This window comes from Spermophilus citellus (assembly GCF_964194105.1).
Source record: "Spermophilus citellus genome assembly, chromosome: 3".
Taxonomy (NCBI): Eukaryota; Metazoa; Chordata; class Mammalia; order Rodentia; family Sciuridae; genus Spermophilus; species Spermophilus citellus.
This window is the reverse complement of record NC_138184.1, coordinates 15,816,261-15,840,467: the sequence shown is the minus strand read 5'-3', so window position 1 is coordinate 15,840,467 and position 24,207 is coordinate 15,816,261. Positions and strand designations below refer to the sequence as shown.

Sequence of the window (24,207 nt, the reverse complement as noted above, 5' to 3'; positions counted from 1 at the left end):
ATTTTCTGTTTAACAGTTCCCAGGATTTGGAATCACACAGGCTTGGGTTCAAATCCCAACCTGGCTTTCCTCCTGACGTGTGTTCTTCGTGAGCCTGGTTTCCCCACACGAAATTGCAAATATCAGGGAGTCTGTTTCTAGAATAGAAAGGTCAACACAGAGAGGGACATGGGAGCTCCTTCTGGAGGGGACAGGGCAAGTCGGAGGCAGGAGCTGGCTGGAGAGACCCCTTCTCTGAGAAAGGACTTCGACTGCCTAGTCCCAGGAGTCCCGCAGACTTGAGGCTACAGCCCCTTCTCCCTCCCGGGTTAGGCCCAATCCCTTGCACGACCTCCGAGAGCCCCTAAAAGGGGCGGGGCCGTTGACCCAGAGCCCGCCCCATCTCAGAATTTTAGTCTCTGATTGGGCGTCTATCTAGGCCAGGTCAGTTCGCAGTTACGATAGGGCGAAGTTCCCGCCCGTCTGCGGCAGGCCCCGCCCTCTTGGGGGAGGGGCTTAGATGGCCGGCTTGGTGGGCGGTCGCGGGATGCCCCTGCGCTGACCGCCCCAGGCCCGCGCTCGCCGGCGTAGACGCGCCGGGCCGACCCCGCGCCACCATGTAAACGACACCCGCAGGCGGACGCTGGCTTCTCTGCCCGGGACCCCTCCGCCCCGCCCCGGAGCCCTCGATGAGGTGAGCTGGGAGCGGAGGCCTGAGGGGGTCATCGAGGTTTCGGGGGCCTCCACTTCCTAAGGGGGTGTCCACAAAGCCCGCGTTCGGGCTCCTAGGAAGCCACGGAGCCCCAGTGGCCTCGACCTCGCCACAGGGATGACGGGCACCCCGGAGACCGGGCCCGGCTCTGGGAAGGGGGGCTGGTGCGGCGCATTTGAGCCGCCTTCCTTAATCGGGTTCAGGGCCCCCCTCGAGGCCGAGAGCGCTGCCTGCCTCCCTTCCAGTATCATCCCGGGTCACCGCGGGCCCATCTTCAGCGTGTGCTACCCCGGCGGCCTCCGGGCTGGGGAGAGAGAATGGGCTGGTTCCATCTCCAGGCCTTAGACAATGGGGGTGCGCTGCGCGGGTATCCCCTTGAGTTATGTAACCGCCTGTGGTTGCTATGGACACGGGGTGGGGGGAGGTGGCCTTGGGAGCTGGATGGAGGCCTGGAGGCCCCCAACTAGGTCCCATCCTCATCACCACCCCTGGGGACTTGTGTGATGCTCCCGTCCCCAGCCCAGGGTACTAAGCAGGGGGTACAGAGCAGTGTCCCCCCAGTGTGTATGGCCCTCAGCTTGCTGCTCTTTGAGACAGGCCCAACTCAGTCCTGTCTTGGAGAGCTAAGGGCTTCTGGGGCTCAGTCCACAGTCCCCTTTCTGAGGGCCTCATCTTTTGGTGGTCGGATTCAGAGCCAGAGACCGGGGAGGTGGCCTCCCTGGGGATTTGCACCCTTTAAAATACCCCAGGATGGGGCTGGAATTGTAGCTCAGCGGTAGAGTGCTTGCCTTGTACCTGTGAGCCACTGTGTTTGATTCCCAGCACCACATATAAATAAGCCAATAAATAAAGGTCCAACAACAACTAAATATATCTATTTAAAATAATAATAAAATATCCCAGGAGCCCCCAGGATATGTGAGCTAATATAAAGTACATGTGCATAAATGAATGAATGGCTTTAGGGGCCCTCACTGGTATAAACTGGAGGTGGTGGTGGTAGGGGTGTCCTCAGGGCTGGGCCACATTTACCACAATGTCCCCTTCTCTGGGAAGTCCCCACACCAGACTTCAGCGCCTTCCCTATGGACTCCCCAGGGATGAACCACTAGCCAGGCCCTGGAAGTTAGCCAACCACCATGCAGGCCGGCTTGTGACCCTGCCCTCACAAGGGACCTTAGAAGGGACTCCCAGTCTGGTTTACCTGGGGTAGAAGGGCTCCCCCTTAGATGACCCCTGATCTGCCTCCGGCTCACAGGACACACCATGCTGACCGGGGTGACCGACGGTTTCTTCTGCTGCCTACTGGGCACGCCCCCTAACGCTGTGGGGCCCCTGGAAAGCGTCGAGTCCAGCGATGGCTACACCTTTGTGGAGGTCAAACCTGGCCGTGTGCTGCGGGTGAAGCACGCTGGACCCGCCCTTGCTCCCACTCCACCTCCACCGCCACCTCTGGATGCTGCCCAGGGGGACAGGTCCGGCTTGGTCCGCTGCCAGCGCCGGATCACTGTGTACCGCAGCGGGCGCTTGCTGGTGGAGAACCTGGGCCGGGCGCCGAGAGCTGACCTCCTGCATGGGCAGAATGGCTCTGGGGAGCCACCGGCCGCCCTGGAGGTAGAGCTGGCCGATCCGGCAGGCAGCGATGGCCGCTCGAACCCGGGCAGTGCGGGTAGTGGCAGCGGCGGGCGGAGGCGGCGAGCCAGACGCCCGAAGAGGACCATCCACATTGACTGTGAGAAGCGCATCACTAGCTGCAAGGGCGCCCAGGCGGATGTGGTACTGTTTTTCATCCATGGTGTCGGTGGCTCCCTGGCCATCTGGAAGGAGCAACTGGACTTCTTTGTGCGCCTAGGCTATGAGGTGGTGGCACCTGACCTGGCTGGCCACGGGGCCAGCTCTGCGCCTCAGGTAGCTGCAGCCTACACCTTCTATGCGTTGGCTGAGGACATGCGAGCCATCTTCAAGCGCTATGCAAAGAAGCGAAACGTGCTCATTGGACATTCCTATGGGTAAGCCACCCCTGGCATGGGATGGGGCTGTGGGTTGGCCTGGATACCCATTACCAAATGCCGATTTTCCTCCTTGAAAATTCTCATCGGGCCGGGGGTGTGGCTCAGGGGCAGAACCCTTGCCCAGCAGGCCTGAGACTCTGGATGCCATCCACAGCACTGGGAAGAAAGGAAAAAGAAAAAAAAAGTAAAGAAAGAAAAAGTAATTTTTTTTTCATGAAAAGCAGTTGCACATACATTTGCACAAACCTGTAATCTCAGCCCTGTGGGAAGCCGAGGCAGGAGGATCTGGAGTTCAAGGCCAGGGTGGGCAAAATAGCAGAGCCTGTCCAAAAAGAAAAATAAAAACAAAATCGAAAGCAAACAGGAATTCCCACCACTATTGCTATTATTTACATTGTTTTATTCATTTTTTAAATTATATATTGTTTTAATTGTAAATGGACACAATACGTTTCTTTTGTTTATTTATGTGGTGCTGAGGATTTAACCCAGGGCCTCACACATGCTAGGCGAGCGCTCTACCACTGAGCCATAGCCCCAGCCCTTATTTATTTATATTTTATTTTTATTTTGGTACTGGGGATTGAACTCAGGGGCACTCAACCACTGAGCCCCATCCCCAGCCCTATTTTGTATTTTCTTTAGAGACAGGGTCTCACTGAGTTGCCTAGTGCCTCAAAGTTGCTGAGCCTGGCTTTGAACTCTTGATTCTCTTTTCTCAGCCTCCCAAGCCACTGGGCTTACAGGCATGTATGACCTTGCCCGGCTCATTTATTGTTTTTGTTATTTTGATTGTACAAATTTATGGAGTATTCTGTGATAACTCAATACATGTATGCAGCATGCAGTAATCAAATCAGGGTAATTCACATTTCCTTCTTTAAAAATTAATACATATATATATATTTTTTCTCCCACTCCACCTCCACAAAGGCATTGTGTTATGTCCATCTACTATATATTAGATGTATATAGTAGATGGACACAACACAATGCCTTTATTTTTATGTGATGCTGAGGATCGAACCCAGGTCTCGCCCGTGCAAGGTGAGCTCTATCGCTGAGCCACAATCCCAGCCCTTATATATATATTTTTTTGATTAACATGAAATATGTGTCCATATTTATGAAGCACAACATAGATGCATACAGTGTGTACTGATCAAATAGAATTTTTTTAATATTGTTTTTTAGATGTTGATGGACCTTTATTTTGTTCATTTTTTATATGTGGTGCTGAGAATTGAACCTAGTGCCTCACACATGCGAGGCAAGCACTCCACCACTGAGCCCCAGCCCCAGCCCCAGGATCACGAATGTTTCCATCTCCTTGTCATTACTTGGTGACTGGAACCTTCAAGCTTCTCTTTTTAGTTATTCATAAAACAAGCCAGGTCTGGTGGAGCATACCTGTAGTCCCAGCTATCAGGAGGCTGAGGCAGGAGATTCACTTGAGCCTAGGAGTTAAAGGCCACCCTGGGCAAATAGCAACACCTCATCTCTGCAGGAAAGGAAGCAAGGAAGGAAGGAGAGAGAGAGAGAGAGAGAGAGAGAGAGAGAGAGAGAGAGAGAGAGACTCATTGAGTTGCCTAGTGCCTCAATGAGACGCACATACACACACACACACACACATATATATTCCCATAGATTACTGTGAACTGTGGTCACCCCACTGTGCTGCAGAACAGTTGAACTTATGCCTTCTATCTCACTCCCATTGTTGTTTGTTTGTTTATTTATTTATTTGTGTGTGTGGGGGGGTGCTGGGGATTGAACCCAGGGCCCTGTGCATTCGAGACAAGCCCTCCACCAACTGAGCTACATCCCCAGCCCCCACTCCCATTGTTTTTTTTTTAAATATTTATTTTATTTTATTTATTTTAGTTCTCGGCGGACACAACATCTTTGTTGGTATGTGGTGCTGAGGATCGAACCCGGGCCGCACGCATGCCAGGCGAGCGCGCTACCGCTTGAGCCACATCCCCAGCCCCCCACTCCCATTGTTTTAACAGTAGGATTTCTTCATCCCAGTACTCACATTTGGGCCAGATAATTCTTTTTGGTGAGGACTATAAGATGTTTGGCAGCATCCTGGCCTCTAATGCCATAGTACCATCATTTAGTGTTGTTGATCATGACCATCTAACCTGTCTTCAGATTAGCCAGATGTCCACTAAGTGGGCAGAATTGCTCCAAGCCCAGAATGCTGCCTTAAGCTAATTTCAAACACTGGCTGCTCTGGAGATCCCATGCTGTCAGGAAGGGCTAATTGGATTCCCTTAAATCCAGTTTACAAAGGCACAGCTTGCTGTAAATCACTCTCCTCTGAAGGGCTGAGGATACCATCTGGCGCTTACTGAAAGCCCACTTCATGGAAGACTCTGAGCCCTGGGGTTCTGACCACTGCCAAGGAGCCATGTTCTCCCCTTTACCCAGGAAGAAAGATCAGATGAGTCACGCAGCCTGGTGGGGAACCACTCTTGTAGAGATTGTATCCCATGCAATTAGACACGAAAATAAATAAGTTATATGAGTATCCAGAAGAAAGGTGTCCAACTTGGGAGGTATATAACTCTTATGTGTTTGTATGATAACATCTCAAAAAGTTGATACTTATGATACAATATTTCCTCTAATTAAATGAGCACCCATCTGTGGTAGTTCCTGAGAGTCCATAACAATGCTCTGAGGTCATCACAGTTACTATTTCATAGAACTGCAGACAGAAATTCAGAGAGGTTAAGCAACTTGCCTAAGGGCACACAGTGAATCATAAGCATAATGTCCACCTTCCTCTTGTTTCTCTATTTTTTTTTTTCTAGCAGGAATCAGCAAGCTGCTGCTGTATTTTCTTTTTCTTTTTCTTCTTTCCTTTGTTTTTGTCATTGTTTTAAAGTTCTAGGAATGGGATGCAGGGTTTCACACATTTGAGGGAAGTATTCTACCACTGTAAAATTAATTAACTTGTTTATTTATTCATTCTTTATTTATTTATTTTCCAGGGTCTTGCTTAGTTGCCCAGGCTGGTCTTGAATTTGTGATCCTCCTGCCTCAGCCTCCCCATGGGTATGTGCCACCATGCTCAGCCCAGAAAACTTTTTCTAAAAAGGCCCAGTGGTAAATATTTTTGATTTTTATTTGTCTCTGTTGGGACGTCACACCTCCGCAGTTGCAGTGCAAAAGCAGCCAGGCATGACTATGTTCCAGTAAAATTTGATTAACAAAACATTTTACAAATCTGCTGGGTACTGCGGCACACACCTGTAATCCCAGTGACTTGGGAGGCTCAGGCAGGAAGATCATGAGTTCAAGGCTAGTCTCAGCAACTTCATGAGACTTTGCCTCAAAATGAAAAAATAAAAAGGGCTGGGGATATAGCTCAGTGGTAAAAATGCCCTGGGGCTGGGGTTCAGTGGGAGAACACTCACAGGAACTACCATAGATGGGTGCCTAACACATGAGAGGCCCTGGGTTCAAACCTCAGCACCGTGAAATTTTTTTTTACAAATCTTTGAAATCTTAAATTTGATTTACAAAAACAAGAGACCAGCCCACAGGCTATATGTTGCTATAGAGACACTGAGGAGCTAGGTTTGGAGGCGCTCTAGGCCCTTCTACCTGGCATTCGGCAGGAGAATGTGTGTTGCCCAGAGGCCACGGGAGAAGTCCTCCAAGGGAAAGGTTAGTCCTCCTCTGGGCATCCACCGGGTTTGTTTAGTTGGATTCCTTTTCTAACACTTGATAATCAGTAATTCTTATCCCTTTGGGAGTCATGGTGACTAAGACCTTGGGCTGGGTACTGAGTGTAGTTGAGCAGGACTGTCATCCCAGCAGCTAAGGAGGCTGAGGCAAGAGGATCGTGAGTTCAAAGCCAGCCTCAGCAACTTAATGAGACCCTAAGAAACTTGGCGAGACTCTGTCTCTAAATAAAATACAAAAAAGGGCTGGGGATGTGGCTCTGTGGTTAGCACTGCTGGGTTGAATCTCCAGTACCAAATAATAATAATGATGATGATGATGATTGAGTGGCAGAGCCTAGCATGTGCAAGACCCTGGGTTCCATCCCCAGTGCTGGAAAAAAAAAAAAAAAAGAAGAAGAAGAAAAAAGAGAAGAAATGTATATGTGTGTATATAACATAAAATGGGAAATCCTCAGAACTCAATCTGATAATCCTGCGGCATCCCCCATCCTGCAGGTGTCCCTGCCTCCAGGGGAAAGAGTCTTGGGATTCAGGGGCCTGCCCCTGGGGTGCGGAGAGGGCATTACCCCCTTAGTGACTGGATTCTGCTGACCACTGCTCTTCCATGCCCGGGCAGGGTGTCCTTCTGCACATTCCTGGCACATGAGTACCCTGACCTGGTGCACAAGGTGATCATGATCAATGGCGGGGGCCCCACCGCCCTGGAGCCCAGCATCTGCTCCATCTTCAATATGCCCACGTGTGTCCTGCACTGCTTGTCGCCCTGCCTGGCCTGGAGCTTCCTCAAGTGAGTGCCCCCATCCTGGAGACACTGCTCTTGGCTCTGGCAGACCCTGGCATCTCTCGGAGTTGGGGGGAGGGAGGCTAAACAGCTGGGTCTGGCATGGGGGACACCCTGTGGAGCGCCGGCTGGCCAGGGGTTCAGACGGTGTCTCCCCACCACCAGGGCCGGCTTTGCCCGCCAAGGAGCCAAAGAGAAGCAGCTGCTGAAGGAAGGCAACGCGTTCAACGTGTCGTCCTTCGTGCTAAGGGCCATGATGAGCGGCCAGTACTGGCCCGAGGGCGACGAAGTCTACCACGCTGAGCTCACGGTGCCTGTCCTGCTTGTCCACGGCATGCACGACAAGTTTGTGCCAGTGGAGGAAGACCAGCGCATGGCGGAGGTAGGAGCAGGGTACCAGGGCAGCCACCCCTGGAAACCCACTGTGCCCAACCCTGGGGGCGTGGCCTCCATGTGGGCGTGGCTTCGGGCCAGGGTGGCCTCTAAATGGGTGTAGTTTCTAGGTCGGGGTCTGTGTATGGGCTCGGTCTGTGTATGGACTGGGCTCTGGCGTGTGTTCTGACCCCAAGGAATTTGGAGCATCAGATCTAGAGTCAAAGGTAGAACCTAGAAAATGGCTCCCCAGACAGGTAACAATTATGCCCCATTCCCCCTGCAGGTAAGCAGACCACGGCAGGGGATTTGTAGATCAATGTTGCTTGTATAATTTTGGGGAAAGGGGTGAGGCAGTGGGTCTTTAGAGGTTCCAAGGAAAAGATACCGGAACCCTTAGTACTTAGGATAGCTCTGAACTGGGCGGTTCTTAACCAAGGAGGATCCTTGCCTCCAGGTCACACTTGGAAATGTCTGCAGACTATTTCCAGACGAGAGAGGGGAGGGCGGACTCCGGGCATCTGGTGGGTGGAGACAGGGAACTGCATATCATCTACCATGCACTCCGCAGCAAAGAATGATCCAGCCCCAGATGTCAGACTGCTGAGATTGAGAAATCCTCCCCTTTCATACCATAGGCACTGAATGAGTGAATATCTGGCCATCCTCCAGTTCCCTCTGGAGTGGAACTAAAGGGTTGAAGGGTAGACTGCAGGAAGGACTTCCTGGTGTGGGCCATGCATGGAGGTGGGGAGTCCCAGGGCAGCTGGCCCCTCGCCGTCCCCATCCTGAGCCCCGCATCCCTGCAGATCCTGCTCCTGGCCTTCCTGAAGCTTATCGACGAAGGCAGCCACATGGTGATGTTGGAGTGCCCAGAGACGGTCAACACGCTGCTCCACGAGTTCCTGCTCTGGGAGCCGGAACCCTCGCCCAAGGCTCTGCCCGAGCCCCAGCCCGAGCCTCCGGAGGAGAAGAAGTAGCCGCCGGGCTGGCGGGGCATCGCTTGGCGAGCAGAGCCGCAGGAAGAGCCAGAGCCTGCGCTGGTCCGCAGCGCGGACCACCTGGGCGGGCCGTTCGCTCCGGTGGGCGGGGTCAGTCAGGGAGACGCCCCCAGGCCGGCTGGGCGGGGCGTGGCCTCGGAGGGAGCCGGGAGACCCTTCCGCTCTCTGCTTCGGAGCCCATCCGTGTTTCGGGCCGCGGCCAGGGCCCACGCGGAGGATGACCTTGTACAGAAGCCCTCTTCCCCTCCCCAACGCCACACCGAGGCAGGTCCCCCACCCCGCTCTGTCTTCCGTGTCAGCCGTGCTTGATCCTGGGACCCACAAGCCCCGCAGGGACCCTCGTGGGTCCGGTCCCTTTGCCCGAGACCCCACCCTACTCCTCATTCCTTGGCGCTGGGAGCTGTTGTTGCCCAAGGGGGGAGGGATTGGGAGAGGGGCTGGCGCCACCAAACCTGCACATCTCAACTTGTAACTCAATAAAAAGAAGTGACAATCGGAGTCTCCCGGACTTGTGTTGGATGACCTTAGGGCAGGGCTTTCTTTGCCCCGCTACCCCAGTCTGCTTTCGCATCTGCAGCCTGGCCTGAGGCGCCTCCCCTCGGGGGTGACCTTGAGAGCATCGGGGACTCCAGGCTGGCTTCCTGAACATGCGCACACCCTGCTTTCTAGAGACCGCTTGGCCAGTATTGCCGAGTGCCAGGCTGTTATCAAGGGGTGCGCTTCTGCCCTGGAAATGGAAGAGGAGGTCCAGCCGAGATTGAGTGAGGATCAATGGACACTGCAGGAGATTATAGCTGCAATAATTGAGCACTCACTGTACCACTCAATACCAGGCCCTGTATTGAGTGTCTGGCACCCAGCTGTTGAATCCTCATGCTTCCCAACCCAAAACCCTTTACTGTTCGCATTCTAAACTGTATTGGAGAGCAAGTCTAGGTCTCTCTGTGCTTCATGTGACCAGTGGGAGGAGGGAACTGTCTCCTCGGTTTTCCCCACTGGTTTGTGAACCAACTTCGGTCTAGACTTGGGGTTCTCATCTGGGGCAGTTGTGTCCACTGTCAAATTCTGGAGACCTTTCAACAGCCACACGGGAGGTGACCGGGGTGGGGGTTGGCTACTGGCATCTAGTGGGTCCAGGGCTGCTGCTCAACAGGCAACGAGGTACAGGGCAGCCCTGTGGCTGAGTAATCCAGGCCAAATGTCATTAGGGCCGAGATTGAGAAAGCCTGGTAGAGAAATCCCCACTCTTTGGGGTCTTTGGATTCTTTTCCAGTGACCTGCTTGTGCACTGCAGGGTGACAGCCCATTGTCTGAATTGCTGTGGCTTTATCAGCTCTGGGGTCTGGGAGTGTTGACTGTGGTTTTCGTTTGGTTTTGGTACCGGGGATTGAAAACAGGGGTGCTTAACCACTGAACTACGTCCCCATCCCTTTCTATTTTTTGAGACAGGGGCTCGCTGAGTTGCTTAGGGCCTCGCTAAGCTGCTGAGGCAGGCATCCTCCTGCCTCAGCCTCCTGGGATTGCAGGCATGCAACACCACCACCGGCTGGGAGTCCTCTGTTTCACACAGAAAGAAAGGGAGACTCTAAAAGAGATTTCTCCAGCTCAGATATAGGCGGCAGGACCCAGGCACACTCCACAGGCCGGGCCCTTAATTGTAAGAGCAGCCTAGGGGACAATCCCAAGTAGGCGGAACCTCTGCCCAGGTACAGTCCGCCCCTGCAGGACCTCGTTGGCTGAGTTGTGATGATGGGCAGGTGGTGTAGCCAATGAGGCAGATCTCCCCAAATCCCTAAACCCACTGAATCTTCTAAAGACGGAACTTTCTCAGAAACTTAAAACAACCCCTACATATGCCCTCAGAACCATATCTCTGACAACACAGCAGCAACAAGTCACCAGGATGGCAGTTTGGCATTTACTGAAGCTCTCTGCACATGTAAACGATGTGTAGTCACAGCGCCCCGAGGATCGGGTTGGTAACTCCCTGTTCAGTGGAAGAAATGAGTCCGGGCCAGGAGGCTGGGGTGGCACTGCCACCCTGAGGACCAGCTTCTCACTCGACCCGGGAAGACCTCCCAGGCCTGCCCACACCTCACCGCCACAGCCCCCCCCCCCCCCCCGACTTCCCTCCGTTGGAGATGTGCCACCTGGGCTCAGTGCTAGGCTGTCACACACTGTTCACATGACCCCCGTTGAGTCCCTACAATGATCCCGAGGCAGGACCTCAACTGCCCTCATTGTAATTGAGGAAACTGAGAGTCAGACGGAAAAAACCCTGGCGGGAGGTCCCACAGCCCGGAAGTAGCAAACCTGGCTCTGGAGCCGAACAGATGCCCTCCGTGTGGCTGAGACGGTCATTAGCTGTCCCCTTATATGGGTCGCGGGTCTGGAGATTGAAGGTGGACTCTGTCCACAGATGGGACCAAACTGCCCAAGCCAACTGTGTTCCAGAGCACCCTGTGGCTCCCCACTGGTCTTCTCCATGACAGGGAGCGCAGTGCCTCCCCAGCAGTGCCTCCCCAGCAGCGCCTCCGGCCCAGAGTTCTCCCTCAGCCTGACAGGGGGACCGACCCTGGGGCTCCCTACACGCGCACACACGCACACGCACACACACACGCACGCATAGCATGCACACACTCTTACACATCCTGCCGTCTGAAGCCAGAGGTGGCCGTGTTGTCAGCTTGGAGCAGCTGGTATACCCAAATACCCTGATGTCCACCCAAACTGGACAGCCAATCCCCAGCCTCAGCCACGGGCCTGGATGTCCTGAGGCCGCAGCTCTCGCTGGCCCTCGGCCAAAAAGACAAGGAGGGCACGGTGTAGCAGATGCACCCCCAAGCGCCGGCGCCGATGGCGGGGCCAGTCTGCCACCACTCCGTAGTAGTGCCCTTGTTTCTGGTTGGTCAGTTTCTGGATTCCTAGAGAAATTAGAAAAATGGGGTCAGAGGGGTGGCCTCAGGGTACCCCTCCACCAGAAATATGTGACAGCAAACCCAAAATGGGTTGCCCTCAAGTAAGGATAAACAAAGGGAGCAAAATTCATGCAAATTCAGGTACAGGGTTGGTGCTCAATAATTGCTTATTCACTGAATAAATGAGTGAACAACCCTGAAAGGGAAGAGGTGAGGGAATCTGTAAATCAAATGCCCTTCCCCAGCCCCACATCTTAGGTACCCACCTAGAGCATCCACAAGACACGCCTCCCGAGTGTAAGCCTCCACAGCCACCACGTGTTGGAAGCAATGCAGGGAGATGACACCGCGGCCACTGTCCCAGATGTCCAAGATCTGGCGCACCTTGGGGCATGCCTGGAGGGCCAGGGCAGCGTCAGAGGTTGCCTGACCCTGGCTGGCTCCCCGGCTGGACCTTCATCCTTGACCTCAGGCCTGTTTTCTCTTTCCTTTGTCTTTTTTTTTTAGGTTTTAGTTTCAGGAAACTTCTGGGCAAACGCTTGGGATACAGGCCCCTCCAGGGCCCCTGATAGGAACTGCAGGGCTTCCGGGGACAGAGAGGAGTGTGCTCGCTGCTCTTGAGCAGAGGAGTAAACATAAGGCAGGACGAGGGGCGGGAAGTAGAGGGACCCTTGACCTGGCAGAGGGAAGGAGCTTTGGGACCTACGGGTGGCCATTCCCAGCAAGCACCCCAACTTAAGTAAAGGATACCAAAGTGCTATACGATCAATGCGGCCTGATACCTGTTTTCTTGGCCGTCCACGGTAGCCAAGGGCCTCCCAGAGGTGGGCATCTGGTCGGGCACGTGTCCCCTTGCCCACATAGAAGATGGCACGAACGAAAGTCTGAAAGCACTCGGCTCGGGTCAGCGAGAAGGCTCGGGCTGGCAGATCCTGAGTCTCCCTGGATAGGGGGGACCCTCAGAGAAGGAAAAATGACTAGTTGTCCCATTGCCACTACCCAAAGTCACAGAGCAACTTGAACCCACATCCAGCGACCCCCATTTTATAAGACCAGGGAAGGGTGGCTGCTCCCCAAGGATACTCAACTGTTTAAAGTTGGGTTCAATCATTTTTTTTTTATGAAGAAACTGATGACCAGAGAGGGCTGGTCCCTTTCTTAAGAACACACAGCAAACATAAATCACTCCCCAAATTTTCTAGTTTCCATCTCTAGGTCTTTCCTGCACCAAGTACCTGGGGTCTAGCAGCAGATATGTGAAGCTGGACTTTACAACCCCCTCCCGCCACCTCTTCGTGGGATCTGGTCGCTCAAACTGCTGGGCAAGTGCATCTTCATCGGACTGAGCATCTGGAATATGGCCTGTCCGTAGGGCCTTGGCCAGTTCTGGGCTGTACCCGGAAAACTCTGGGCCTGGGAGAGGAGAATAAGTCAGCGGAGATGGAGGAGGTGGTTCTGAGAGCTGATGAGGGTAGGACTGAGAGCTGGGGGCTCCTGGGATTCTGGATGTCCAGGAGACACTAACCAGGGGTGGCCCGGGCTTCTTCGGGCTGTTGACGGTAGGGGTGCCAGGTGAAGGGCGCCACGAGGCCAGGGCTCCTGTCAAGCACGTGATGTGCCTGCGGCAGCTCCGAGTCAGATTCGGCAGGGACTGGCAGGTGCTGGCAAGAGGGGACAGGGTCCCTGCCCTGTGTAGAGCTCAGCTCATCCTCCGTCAGCCAGAGGGCAGCCTCGTCCCTACCAAGGAACGTCTGATCGTCGCACAGGTTGGGGGGTCCAGGTGGCTGTTCCTGTGGAGGGCTATGGGCTGAGCTCCCATCCAGGAGGGAGGTTGAGGAGGGAGAAGGCGGGCAGCCTGCTGTATGGGGACAGGTCAGGCTCAGGGCCTGCAGACAGGTGCTCAGCTCTGCCTCCCTGATCGCCAGGTGGCCTTGACGCGCCAGCTGTGGGGCACTTCCAGGTCTTGGTATCCTCTGACTAGGATGGAGATCAGGCAGTCCCCGAGTGGTCTGGGGCAATGACCTGACCCAGGGAGAAGTGTCCAGGGCTGGGTCCTCATCTCCAGAAACCTCAACTGCAGTGACGAAGGAGACCTCCGAGGAGCAGTCCCAGCACCTGAGGGGGGCCTCTGAGTCCCCATCCTTGTCTGCACACTCAAGGGCGTCAGGGAGGTTGGGGGATCCAGGGCCAGACTCCAGGCCCACATCCCCTCTGTCAGCTCTGCTCAGCGGGGCTTGGAGTGCTGTGGAGTCCAGTGTCACATCAGGTGGTGCAGAGACACCTGGGCCTGAGATAAGAGAGGGAGCGAGAGACAGAAATAGATTCAGATCAGACAGAAAGAGGAGATCAGAGTCTGGAGAAGGGAAGTTGGAAGCAGAGGGAGCTAGCTAGACGGTGGCCATGAGAGTCAGAACCAGCAGGTGGCAGTAGTGCCGAAGACCATCAAAAACAGCTGGGGACCAGGGAAGCAGCGGGAGACTGTGGATGCCAGAGGCACTGCAAGCACCACGCGGCCGCGCAGGCCCGACTCACTGCCAGGCTCCGGCTCTGACTCTGGCTCCTGGGCTTCTGCCCGGGCTGCGGTCGGAGAGTCCAGCTCGCACAGGATGCGTGCGCAGTCTTGGTGCCCCTGCTGCACCGCTAGGTCCAGGGGCCTGAGTCCGTCCTGCGGAAGCGCGGTCAGCAGGGGGCGCCCGAGGACCTTCCCCCTCTTCTCCTCTCCCTCTGGGTCCGCCCCATCTTCTCTGAGGAGTTCCCCCACCTGGTCACGCAGCGCGGGGTCGGCTCCTTGGCTCAGCAATAGCTCCAGGCCGCGACGACAGCCCCACGCGGCGGCCACATGCAATGGCGTCAACGCTTCGGCCGATCTGGGACGAGAGCACAAGAGAGGTCACTGGAGACTTCACCTCCGGAGTAGGACCTAGATCGCGGGCGCTGAGAACTGAAGCCTGGGCCCTCGGGCCCCAAGATCCCGAAGCCCCACCCTCGGACACCAAGCCCCGGGGGACAGATCCTAGTGCGTGCGCTCTAGGATTCCCAGGCCTCGCCTCTCAGGACACCCCGCACTGAGCCCAGGCTTCGCCTTACCGAGCGTTGGGGTCCCCTCCTCCGCGTAGCAGGACTCCGAGGCAGCACAGGCCTTTCGGGTGTCGGGCTCCAGCCGCCAAGTGTATGGCGGCCGCGCCATCAGTAAGCACCAGGTTAGGGTCGGCACCGCGGCGCAGCAGCTCCTCCACTGCCCTGCTGACAGAGGGTCAGAGTGACCGCGGCCCCCTCCCGACCCGGTCTGCCCACCGATCCGACCCGGGCCCCACCCTCACCGCGGCTCCTCCTCCTGTAGCGCCGCCCGCAGCTGCTGAGCCAGGCCGGCCGCGGCACCCATATCCAGGGCGTCCCCGGGCCCAGCTGCCCGGCCCGCGGATTTCCAACTTCCCGCGGCGGCCTTGTGCGCACGCGCCGCCCCGCCCCGCGGCCCGGGCCCCAGCTCCCCGGCGCTGCACTGGCTGCTCAACCAGGTCGCCCCGCGCCGCACCGCCGCCCACATCGGAGTTCCCGAACCTAGTGCGGGTCCGCGACACGCACCAAGTGGCAATCGGGAGGCCCTGGCACCGCCGATAAGGTCCTGGGCACGAGGAGGAGGGTGGGTGTGCCCTTATCTCGCCTCAGAACCGAAGATGGACGCACCCTCCCGGGAGCGCTCCATCACGGAGCTGGGGAAGCAGCCGCGGGGCGCCAGGGCGCTCGGAACCCTCGGCCACGGCGGCTGCCCTTAGCGCGCAGCCCCCACTCGGGAGGCTGGTTCCCAGCCTGCCGCCCTAGAAGCCGTGCAGCGCCCGTTCCCGCCCAGCAGAGTCGGGAGTCCAGACTGCCGTGGGTGGGGCCTTACTTTCCACTCAGCCAAATGGGAGAACAACTGTAACGAAAGAAAGGGGCATTTCAGCACAAGGCCCTCCCACTCTAGGTGCCTAATAAGTGCTGAAAAAGAGGAAAAGCAGTTGCTCAATAAGTTATTTTTGTTTTATGTGGAGCTGAGAAAATCTGGTCCATAAACTTCTCACAATTGCATCATCCGGGGAAGATGGTTGAGTGGACCTCTCCTATCCGTCTTCCCGCCGCCAGGGAGCACCCACTTTAGCTCCTGGTCTTTGTTCCAGGAAGAAGGGTGACCCTGGACTGGCCAATCAGCATCCCAGAACCCTGGACCACAACCGGCTTCAAGGAGTCCACCTGACCCAGAGAGGTCCAACCCTCGGTTCTCTGCTTTGGGACTTAGGAAGTGGTGGGAGCTACCTCACCCCTTTCCACGGGTTGGGCACACTAGACACCAGCTGGGCAGTTCCGGTGGCAGGGAGCTGAGGCACCCTTGAGCCTGAAGGTGCCACCTCGGCTTCTCATCCACAAGAAAGAAGCCATTCACCCTCTTCCTTGCTTGATGGGTGGGTCTCTGTCACTTCCAACAGAGTTGATCCCAATTAACACGAGATTATTATGGACCGGGGCTAAGGATTGTTAGATTTTTATTTTGATGACAAAAATCACGTATAGAACAAAAGTTATAATGGAACAACCAGGAGTGGGTGTGGGCTAGAAACATGGAGAATGCGTGCCCAGAGATCCTGAAGGGCCTCCTGGAATTCTGGGTTTCTTCCCAGGGCTGCCAAGTGCCCTGAGTACCTCCTGGAACCCCTAGGAGTCCCCAAAAGGTGTTTGAGAACCAGCACTCTAGACCAAGAGTTTCCGGGGACCAGGCTGAGATGCACAGTGACGGTTCACACAGTGGCCTCAACCTCGGTGGCTTCTTCCTCCTCCTCCAGCAGGCTGTAGGAGGCATGGCTCTGGCACGGTCGCTGCAGTGGGTGGGCCAACAGCTTGGCCATGCAGTTGTGTAACTCCAGGGCTGGCCCCGCTAGGGCCACCTCATATTTGTAGCTGGTACCCTTAGTGTCCAAGCTGCCCATGAAGGCAAACATGTCCTGTAGGGGGCAGTGAGCGACAATTCAGGCAGACATTGATCCTGATCCACCCTCCAGGTCCCCCAGAAGGCTTCCCAAAGGAAGGGACATCTGGGGTGGGATCTGAAGAGCGAAGACAAGTTTGCCAAGCTCAAAGCACACCCGCTGGTACCCACCCAAGAGGTCTCAGTCCTAGGTGTGTAGGATCCCCCAGCACAGAGAGCTGTCACATGACACCCCAGCCCACACGCTCGTCTTTCCGTGTGTGGTACTGGGAACTGAGCCCGAGGCTGCTGTACCACCAAGGGACATCACCAGCCACTTTTTTTTTTTTTTTTTTTTTGAGGCAGGGACTCTCTAAGCTGCTGAGGCTGACCTCCGATGTTGTGATCCTCCTGCCTCAACCTCCTAAATTGCCAAGCTATCTTTTTAAATGTCTCTGGCAGTGCTGGGGGTAGAGTACAGTTCTCCCAGCCCGGGCGAGGGCTCTGCCCAGCCTGCACGCAGAGCCTTCTTGAGGATGGGGAAGGCTTCCCATGGGAGGGATTTCTTTATCTGGGTAAAGGTCTGAGCAGGCGCTGGTCTCAGCTCCTCCACTGAGTCGGATAAACAAATGCTCAGAGTGGCCCAGTGAGGTCCCCGTTAGTTCAGGACTGAGATGTGCAGGGTCAGCAGAGCTTAGGAAGGAGGAGGGTGTGCCAGGCAGAGGGCACAGGAAGGCAAAATCAGGAAGACAGAGAAGGGGGGAAGCTGGGATGAGCTGGGCAGGGCCGAGATTCCCGGAGCCACTGTCCCAACAGTCCCCACAACTTTCAGTCACCACCAGCTGCTCACAGAGGAGCTGCAAATAGTTGTTGAATGACTGATGGCCACCACCCAGCTGGACCAGGGCTCCAGGGCTCAGGGTGCTGAGATATCCCAACTCCGCCCACCGGCCACCGCCCCTCACCTTCCAACTGGTCTCCTCCTCCTTCTCCTCCGCGCCATTGTGGATGTAAACAACATCAAAGAAGAAATATGGACACTGGAACATTCTCTGCCAGGGAGAGGACAGCCTGTGGGCTCAGGTCACCCCAACGTCTGCCTCAGACTCCAGGAGTACCAAGCACCCCAAGCCTGTGGGCAGGAATCCCCCCAGCATTCACCCTCTGTCCTGGCTGCAGGTGTCCCTCCCTCTCCCAGGCCTCACCCACCTTCATGGGCTCTGTCAGGGACAGCTGGGGCTGGCAGGGCGGGCGGCTGTAGACAAGGATGGTGCGGACCACGTACGGCGGCGGGATGGTCTGCACGTTCTCCGTGACAGGCAGCTCTGTCTTCTGCTGGCTGCAGAGCCAGAGGGGAATGGGTCAGAGCATGCTTTGGGGTCTAGCCCTCCTGCACCTCTGGAGAGCCCAGCTCCTCACTGGGCATGCAGGGCCCATCTGGCCCCTCCTGAGCTCACTGTTCCCTCTGAACCATCCCATACTCTCTCCTCCGCCCCCAGCACCTTCCTGGACTCGCCCTGCCTGGTCTCTCCTACTACACCAGGGATGCTTCACTGATTACAAGGCCAAATCCTGTGCTGGCCACCTGAGGGCTCTGGGTTGGACCTGCCTATTGACACATGGCTTCCCATCAGGCCAGGGACTGCTTCTATGGGAACCAGATATTTTTCCCCCCAGCACTGGGGATTGACCCTGGCTGGGGAAGTATGGTTTTTACAAGTTTTTCAAGTGATTAAAAAATCTAAGGTAGAAGCTGAGTGTGATGGCGCACACCTGTAATCCCAGCAGCTCAGGAGGCTGAGGCAGGAGGATTCCAAGTTCAAAGCCAGCCTCAGCAATAGCGAGGCACTAAGCAAGTCAGTGAGACCCTGTCTCTAAACAAAATACAAAATAGGGCTGGGGATGTGGCTCAGTGGTTGAATGGCCCTGAGTTCAATACCCAGTACCAAAAGAAAAAAAAAGAAATCTAAAGTGGAATCATATTCAATAATACAGGGAAACAAGAAATTCCAACTTCAGTGTCCCTAAATAAAACTGTCCTGGCACACAGCCACACCTGCAGCAACAGAGGGCAAGAACCGTGACGGGGACCTTGGCCTGCCCACAAAGCTGAAAATATTTACTGATTCTTGACAGAAAAAACTTTGCTGACCTTTGGGTGAAAATAATTAGTGTGGAGCACTATGGGGCAGTCACAGCACTGACACAGAGGGCAAGACTCCAGGAAGTCTGTCCCTTGCAGAAAATGTTCCCAGATAGATAAATGAGCAACTCTTGCAGGCAGCACCAGGCACGGGCAGGCTGTAGGACCCCTGGATTATCTCTGTGCTGCCGAGTTTTGACCAAGAAAGATCTCTTTTGGTTTGGTTTTTGTATTTTTACAGCACTGGGGATGGAATCCAGGGCCTCACATATGCTAGGCAAGTGCTTTGACACCGAGCTACACCCCAGCCCAGGACCTTCTCTTGGAAGGTGGATAACTTACATGAGGCTGAAGAGCCCTTCCAGATCTGGTGGGGATGCTAAGGAGAAGTCCAATGGCTTCGCTCAGACAGTCAGAGGCAGGTGGCTTCTCTTGATCCTAATGTCGGGAGAGCCCAGACCCCTCCAGCCAGGCTGTGGGTCCCTGGCAAGTGGCTCCCCTTCTCTGAGCCTGGTTCTTCTCAGCACAGATAACAAAATAAAATGCTGACATGGGACCCCTGAAGGACCTTGGTGATTGAAAGCTCCTCTTTTCCTCAGGGCTGGTGTCACTCTTCTCACAATTAGAGCCACAAGGGGGGGGGGGTCTCGCTTCTGTTCTCCTAACATGCATCAATTTTTTAATTCATGGGGATCATTTTCTATTTAAGTTTTGGGTCACACCTGAGCCTTTAATGCTCAGATTAGCATGAAATGTACTATGTCCAAATTAAAGAGACTCTAAGGGCAATTCTAACTTTTTAGTCACATACTGACATTTACTGAGCACCAGCTATACACCTGGTGCTGCACAAAGTATTCCCCGTGTGGATGCATTTTGGAAATCCCGAGTCCAAATCATCTGTTGCTGCTTCTGTATTGTTAAAGGTTGAGTGTCCCTTATCTGATATGCTTGGGACCAGAAGTATTTTAGATTTTGGTTGTTTTAAAAAGTCTGGGAATATCTATATATGCTAACGAGGTACCTTAGCGATGCGACCGAAGTCTGAATAAGAAATTCATTTGTTTCCTACGCACCTATTATGCACAGTGCATTTTGACAGTGACCGTGCCCAGGAGGTCAGGGGTGGACTTCTCCACCTGTGGCCACCGTGTGGGCACTCATCAAGTTTCAGACTTTGAAGCGTGTCAGCCTGGGGATGCTGAAGCCCAAGGTGTGGTCAGTTTTGTGTCCCACGTTACAGATGGGGAAACAGGCGGAGAGGTCAGGGGCCCAACCTGTCACAACACAGCTGGGACCTGAACCTGAGCTACCCAGCAGACCCTCCGTGGCTCAGCCCTGCGGGTCCAGAGGGGATAGGAAGGAGGCCCCCCAGGACGACGGCCACAAAGGATACTGAAGGAGGAGCACGAGGCCGTTTCCAGGTCGTAGAGGCAGCTGCAGAGCTCGCGGGGGTCGGAAGTAAGGCCGGAGAGCTACAGGGAAGCACGGGGCTCAGTGGGGAGCTGGTCCCCACAGAGCCCAGGGTCGGCACCCGCCCCACCTCACCCAGGCCGTGTCGTCGTTCACCACCACCAGTGCGAACTCGTGGCTCTTGTCGATCTTGTGCTTTGTCCTCACAAACATCTCGATCATTTTCTGGGAGACATTGAGGGCATTGGTTTTGGAGCTGGGAAGGCACAGAGAGTAAGTCCATCAGGGTCCCCTCAGCCTGCAATAAGGTCCGGGGGTGCATGTCATGTGGCAGGAAGGTGGCAGCTTCAGTGCAGCAAGGACAGAGCCTGGGCCGCAGGAGAAGCCAGAAGCCTCAGGGAAGGAGTTAGGCTGGACCTCTGGAGCAGGGCTCATAGTCATCGCCGAGGCCTGGGAGACCTTCTCTCCGCCATGGGTGCCAGAGTGGAGGGAGCTTCACCTTGTCTTGTTTGTTTTTTCCCACAGGCAGGGTCTGGGTCTGTTTCCCAGCATGGTCTTGAACTCCTGAGCTCAAAAGACCCTCATTCCTCAGCCCTCCAACTAGCTGAGAGCACAAGCCTCGTCACCACACCTGGCTCGTAGGGGCTCATCCTTAGCATCTCCCAGGAGCCCCTTGGGCTCCACCCAAGCCCTGTAACCTGGTAGCACATGGCTCTGGGTATGTATTTTGGGGTCAGTCAAGCTTGGGTGGGAATCCAGGTCCTGCCCTATTATTATGAAACCTTGGGGAAGTCACTTGGTTCTTCTCAGAGTCTCCAAGGTGTTGCTGTTACACAGGTGATGTCTGCCAGCTCCCTCACACAGAGAATAGAGCCTCACTGGGCCACGGACATCATTACTACTATCACTACGACTCTGATACTGCAGGCCTGAGGCCACACCAGGGTGGGGCAAGTCTAAAGTGGGGGCCCCATATTTTAACAGCTGGCCTCTTCTAGACATGGCCACAGGTACAAGCTACAAAATATCTTCTCACCCATTGAATGACTCCAGCTTTGGCAGCGACATTTCCTCGGACAGGTCCAGACAGATAATCTGCAAGGGAGTTAAAAGAGAGCAGTGACAGGGAGGCTGGGGTTGTGGCTCAGCGGTAGAGTGCTCATCTAGCACATGCGAGGCCCTGGGTTTGGTCCTCAGCACCACATATAAATAAATAAAATAAAGGTATTATGTCCAACTACAACTAAAAAAATTAATTAAAAAAGAAAAAAACAATATTAACACCAGGTCCCACCACACTGCTGGCCCTCTCCAAGGAGTATAGTCTAAAAAGGTGGCATGGTGACCCCCAATTTAAAGCCAAGCCATTCACTTTAGAAGGTAATGAATCAGGGGAAGAACACTGGACTGAGGGTCCAGGTTGACGAGTAAATAAATGAATGAAAGAATGTTCAAAGCAGAAACATGGCAATAAGAGTGCAGTGGGTTACACTATTCCCCTCAAAAGACATGTCCAGAGGGTGTGGTGGCCAAAGTCTGTAATCCCAGCTACTTGGGTGGCCAGACCAGAGAATTATAAATTAAAAGGCCTAAGCAACTTGGTGAGACCCCGTTTCAAAATAAAATTAAAACGGCTGGGAGTAAAGCTCAGGGGTAGAGCACTTGCCTAGGCATGCAAAAGACCCTGGATCCATCCCCAGGACTGGGGGAAAAAAAAAATGTCTCCAGCTCCTGCTGAAACCCAGAATGTGACTTTCTTTGGAATTAGGATCTTTGCAGATAAAATTAAAGAAGAAATCTTAATTGATTATATTATCTTGACAAATGTTTTTGTAACAAACAGAAAAAGACACAGAGAAATAGAAGGGAAAGCCACATGAGGATGGTGGCAGATAATGGAGTGATATGGCCACAAACTAAGGAACACCTAGAGCCAACAGAGGCTGGAAGAGGTAGAGAAAGCCTCCCCTAGAGCCTTCAGAGGGGACATGGCCCTGTTGGCACCATTCCAGACTAGAATTATGAAGGAGCTAAATCCCTGTGCTCATTTGGGCGCTGTAATTCCAGCAACTCAGAAGGCTGATGCTGGAAAATGGCCAAATTCAAGGTCAGCCTGGGAAACCAAATGAGACCATGTCTCAAAATTTTAAAAAAGGGGAGGGAGCTGGGCATGGGCGCATACTTATAAACCCAGTGACTTATGAGGCTGAGGTGAAATGATCACAAGCTTGAGGCCTGGCTCAACAACTTAGCAACACTGTTTCAAAAATAAAGTGCCCCTGGGTTCAATCCTCACTATCAAAAAAAAATGTTAAGAGTTCTGTTGTCATAAGCCACCAGTCTGTGGTAACCTATGGCAACCAAAGAAACTGATCCACAGACCATATGTGCACAGTAAATTTCAAAATGCAAGAATGTTAACCTAAAGGTCCTTCAGCCCAACACCACCAACTTACCACCTTTTCTGGACAGTTGACCCTTGGTGTTCGAATCTGGACCTCAGGGGCTGGTGGGGGCACCTGCCAGGGCTTGGGGCCAGTTCCTGGAGGGTTGGGGGTCCCATCTTCAGCACTGGCCGCCTCACCCTCGCCCTCACTGCGGCTACCCACGCTGGCCTGGGCCCCCAGTGCCCGGTCCTCAGCCCCCTCAGGGTTGGAACGGGTGCGAGGCCGAGGTTCTGCAGACTGCTCCTCTTCCTCCTCCTCTTCCTCCTCCTCCTCCTCCTCCTCCTCAGTGGGACTGTTGGGCTCTACCACTTCCATGGCTCCTGTGAGGCTGGATGGTGCAGGGATGGGGGAAGCCAGGATCCACCCCTTAGATTTTTAAAAACATTTGGTTACTAAGAAGGAACACAGGCCATGAGCCACTCTACTACTGTAAGAGTCTCTCCTCTCAGGGACTCAGTTTACTCAGCTGTGGAATGGATCCCTTCCAAACCTATTAGCCCAGCATCCAGTAGATAAGATAACAGGGCTGGGGTCCTGGCTCAGTAGTAGAGCACTTGCCTAGCATGTGTGAGGCACTGGGTTCCATCCTCAGCACCACACACAAATAAATAAATAAAGGTCCATTAACAACTAAATATTAAAAATAAATAAAAATAAAATACAGTAAGATAACAGTTTCCCTTGTTTCCCCTCCTCCACCCATAGGGATACCATGACTAATCAGCAAGTCCCAGTTCTTTGGCCACCATGAATGCTTCAAAGATGGGCAAAGGACCAATTTGGGTCAGTGAGAGGCACATTTAGGACTTCTGATAGAGGCAGTAGGGAAAAGAGGCCTTTGCTGGGATTGCAGAGCTGGGAAGATAGATGTTGGGAGCTGCCAAGAGCCCCTTTTGCCTCTGAGAGGGAAAAGAGAGCCTGCCTGAAGTGGCATTCAGCTATGCCTTGAATGCAATCCATAAGCCACTAACTTCCCTTTCTTGCTTAAGCCAGACTGAGTCTTCTGTTACCTGACCCGGCAACCGTCGTGGTGAAGAGAGGAATGTAACTGCTGGGATTCTCGCCCGTGGGAGCGGGGCGGCCCGGGGGGTGGCTGCAGAAGGACGGGGCGCGGACCTGTGCACCACAGTCCCCTGGGAACAGCCTGCCCGTCTGGACAGGGGGCGCGGGCTTCCCGGAAGGGTCTGCGCGCCTTGCAGCCCCACCCCCGTCCATCGCCAAGGAAGACAAAGCTTCAGCTGCAGCAAGGACGGAGCTTGGGCCGCAGGAGAAGCCAGAAGCCTCAGGGAAGGGGTCAGGCTGGACCTCTGGAGCCGGGGAAGCTGAGTCTCTAGGGAAGAGCTCCACACGTTTTCACCACCCAACTTCTACTCACCGTAGCCTGAACCTCTCTCCAAGTCAGCCACCAATTCGCTAGGAAGCCGCCATTTTCGTAGCCGGAAGTAGGGCGGCGCAGCCGCGATGCCTCCTGGGAAATGTGGTTCAGTTAACCTCACAACAAGCGGAGAGATGAACCTCAGAAAGGCTAAACAGGACTTGGAAGCTGATAGGCTGTGACGGTGCCAGAGGGGTGGGGTTTAGCGTGTGATAGACTGGAGTGGAGAGGGATCTGAAATGTGATAGGCTGAACTGGGAGCAAGCGACGAAATATGACTGGCTAAAGCAAGATTAGGCGGAGCTTTTGTGTTTCGGGTCGAATCAGACTACACTGGTCAGCGGTTCTATTGTGATAGGTTGGAAGGGGCTGCAGAGGGCCTATAGTGCCGCGTGATAAACTCAGCGAGACTGAGTT

At 54.5% G+C, this 24,207-nt stretch overlaps 3 protein-coding genes across 4 annotated transcripts; 1 reads left to right on the top strand and 2 right to left on the bottom strand.

Moving 5' to 3' along the window:
• Positions 1-472: 472 nt before the first annotated feature.
• ABHD8 (abhydrolase domain containing 8) lies at positions 473-9,053 on the top strand. The gene is made up of 5 exons (XM_081285963.1): positions 473-673; positions 1,950-2,700; positions 7,021-7,191; positions 7,351-7,567; positions 8,367-9,053. Exons 2-5 carry the CDS (start codon positions 1,958-1,960, stop codon positions 8,535-8,537), a joined length of 1,302 nt encoding a protein of 433 aa, XP_081142089.1. The 5' UTR covers positions 473-673; positions 1,950-1,957; the 3' UTR covers positions 8,538-9,053.
• Positions 9,054-10,480: 1,427 nt separating this feature from the next.
• ANKLE1 (ankyrin repeat and LEM domain containing 1) lies at positions 10,481-15,051 on the bottom strand. 2 transcript variants are annotated; one of them, XM_081288166.1, is made up of 9 exons: positions 14,797-15,051; positions 14,564-14,716; positions 14,238-14,343; positions 14,009-14,141; positions 13,002-13,763; positions 12,712-12,889; positions 12,259-12,434; positions 11,743-11,872; positions 10,481-11,482 (listed from the first exon to the last, which is right to left on the bottom strand). In XM_081288166.1, the coding sequence occupies exons 1-9, from the start codon at positions 15,018-15,020 to the stop codon at positions 10,786-10,788; spliced, it is 2,559 nt and encodes an 852-aa protein (XP_081144292.1). In that variant the 5' UTR covers positions 15,021-15,051; the 3' UTR covers positions 10,481-10,785. The 2 variants fall into 2 exon arrangements, with proteins under 2 accessions (XP_081144292.1, XP_081144293.1); XM_081288167.1 differs by having other exon boundaries at positions 11,182-11,482; positions 12,259-12,418.
• Positions 15,052-15,976: 925 nt separating this feature from the next.
• On the bottom strand, positions 15,977-23,943 carry BABAM1 (BRISC and BRCA1 A complex member 1). The gene is made up of 9 exons (XM_081284719.1): positions 23,791-23,943; positions 22,425-22,781; positions 21,005-21,063; positions 20,104-20,224; positions 19,952-20,030; positions 18,898-18,922; positions 17,622-17,751; positions 17,378-17,464; positions 15,977-16,449 (listed from the first exon to the last, which is right to left on the bottom strand). Exons 2-9 carry the CDS (start codon positions 22,728-22,730, stop codon positions 16,246-16,248), a joined length of 1,011 nt encoding a protein of 336 aa, XP_081140845.1. The 5' UTR covers positions 22,731-22,781; positions 23,791-23,943; the 3' UTR covers positions 15,977-16,245.
• Between the last annotated feature and the right edge of the window lie 264 nt (positions 23,944-24,207).

Bases quoted from the DNA above. Each gene is read 5' to 3' on its own strand.
- ABHD8 (XM_081285963.1), top strand. From the start codon at position 1,958: ATGCTGACCGGGGTGACCGACGGTTTCTTCTGCTGCCTACTGGGCACG. The intron at 2,701-7,020 runs GTAAGCCACCCC...ATGCCCGGGCAG, and splicing joins CTCATTGGACATTCCTATGG to GGTGTCCTTCTGCACATTCC. The intron at 7,192-7,350 runs GTGAGTGCCCCC...CCCCACCACCAG, and splicing joins CTGGCCTGGAGCTTCCTCAA to GGCCGGCTTTGCCCGCCAAG.
- ANKLE1 (XM_081288166.1), bottom strand. From the start codon at position 15,020: ATGTGGGCGGCGGTGCGGCGCGGGGCGACCTGGTTGAGCAGCCAGTGC. The intron at 13,764-14,008 runs GTGAGTCGGGCC...CTCTTATCTCAG, and splicing joins GTCAGAGCCGGAGCCTGGCA to GCCCAGGTGTCTCTGCACCA. The intron at 11,873-12,258 runs GTATCAGGCCGC...CTGGCCCTCCAG, and splicing joins GTGGACGGCCAAGAAAACAG to GCATGCCCCAAGGTGCGCCA.
- BABAM1 (XM_081284719.1), bottom strand. From the start codon at position 22,730: ATGGAAGTGGTAGAGCCCAACAGTCCCACTGAGGAGGAGGAGGAGGAG. The intron at 21,064-22,424 runs GTAAGTTGGTGG...ACTCCCTTGCAG, and splicing joins TCAACTGTCCAGAAAAGGTG to ATTATCTGTCTGGACCTGTC. The intron at 17,465-17,621 runs GTGGGTGAGGCC...TCTCCCTGGCAG, and splicing joins CCCTGACAGAGCCCATGAAG to AGAATGTTCCAGTGTCCATA.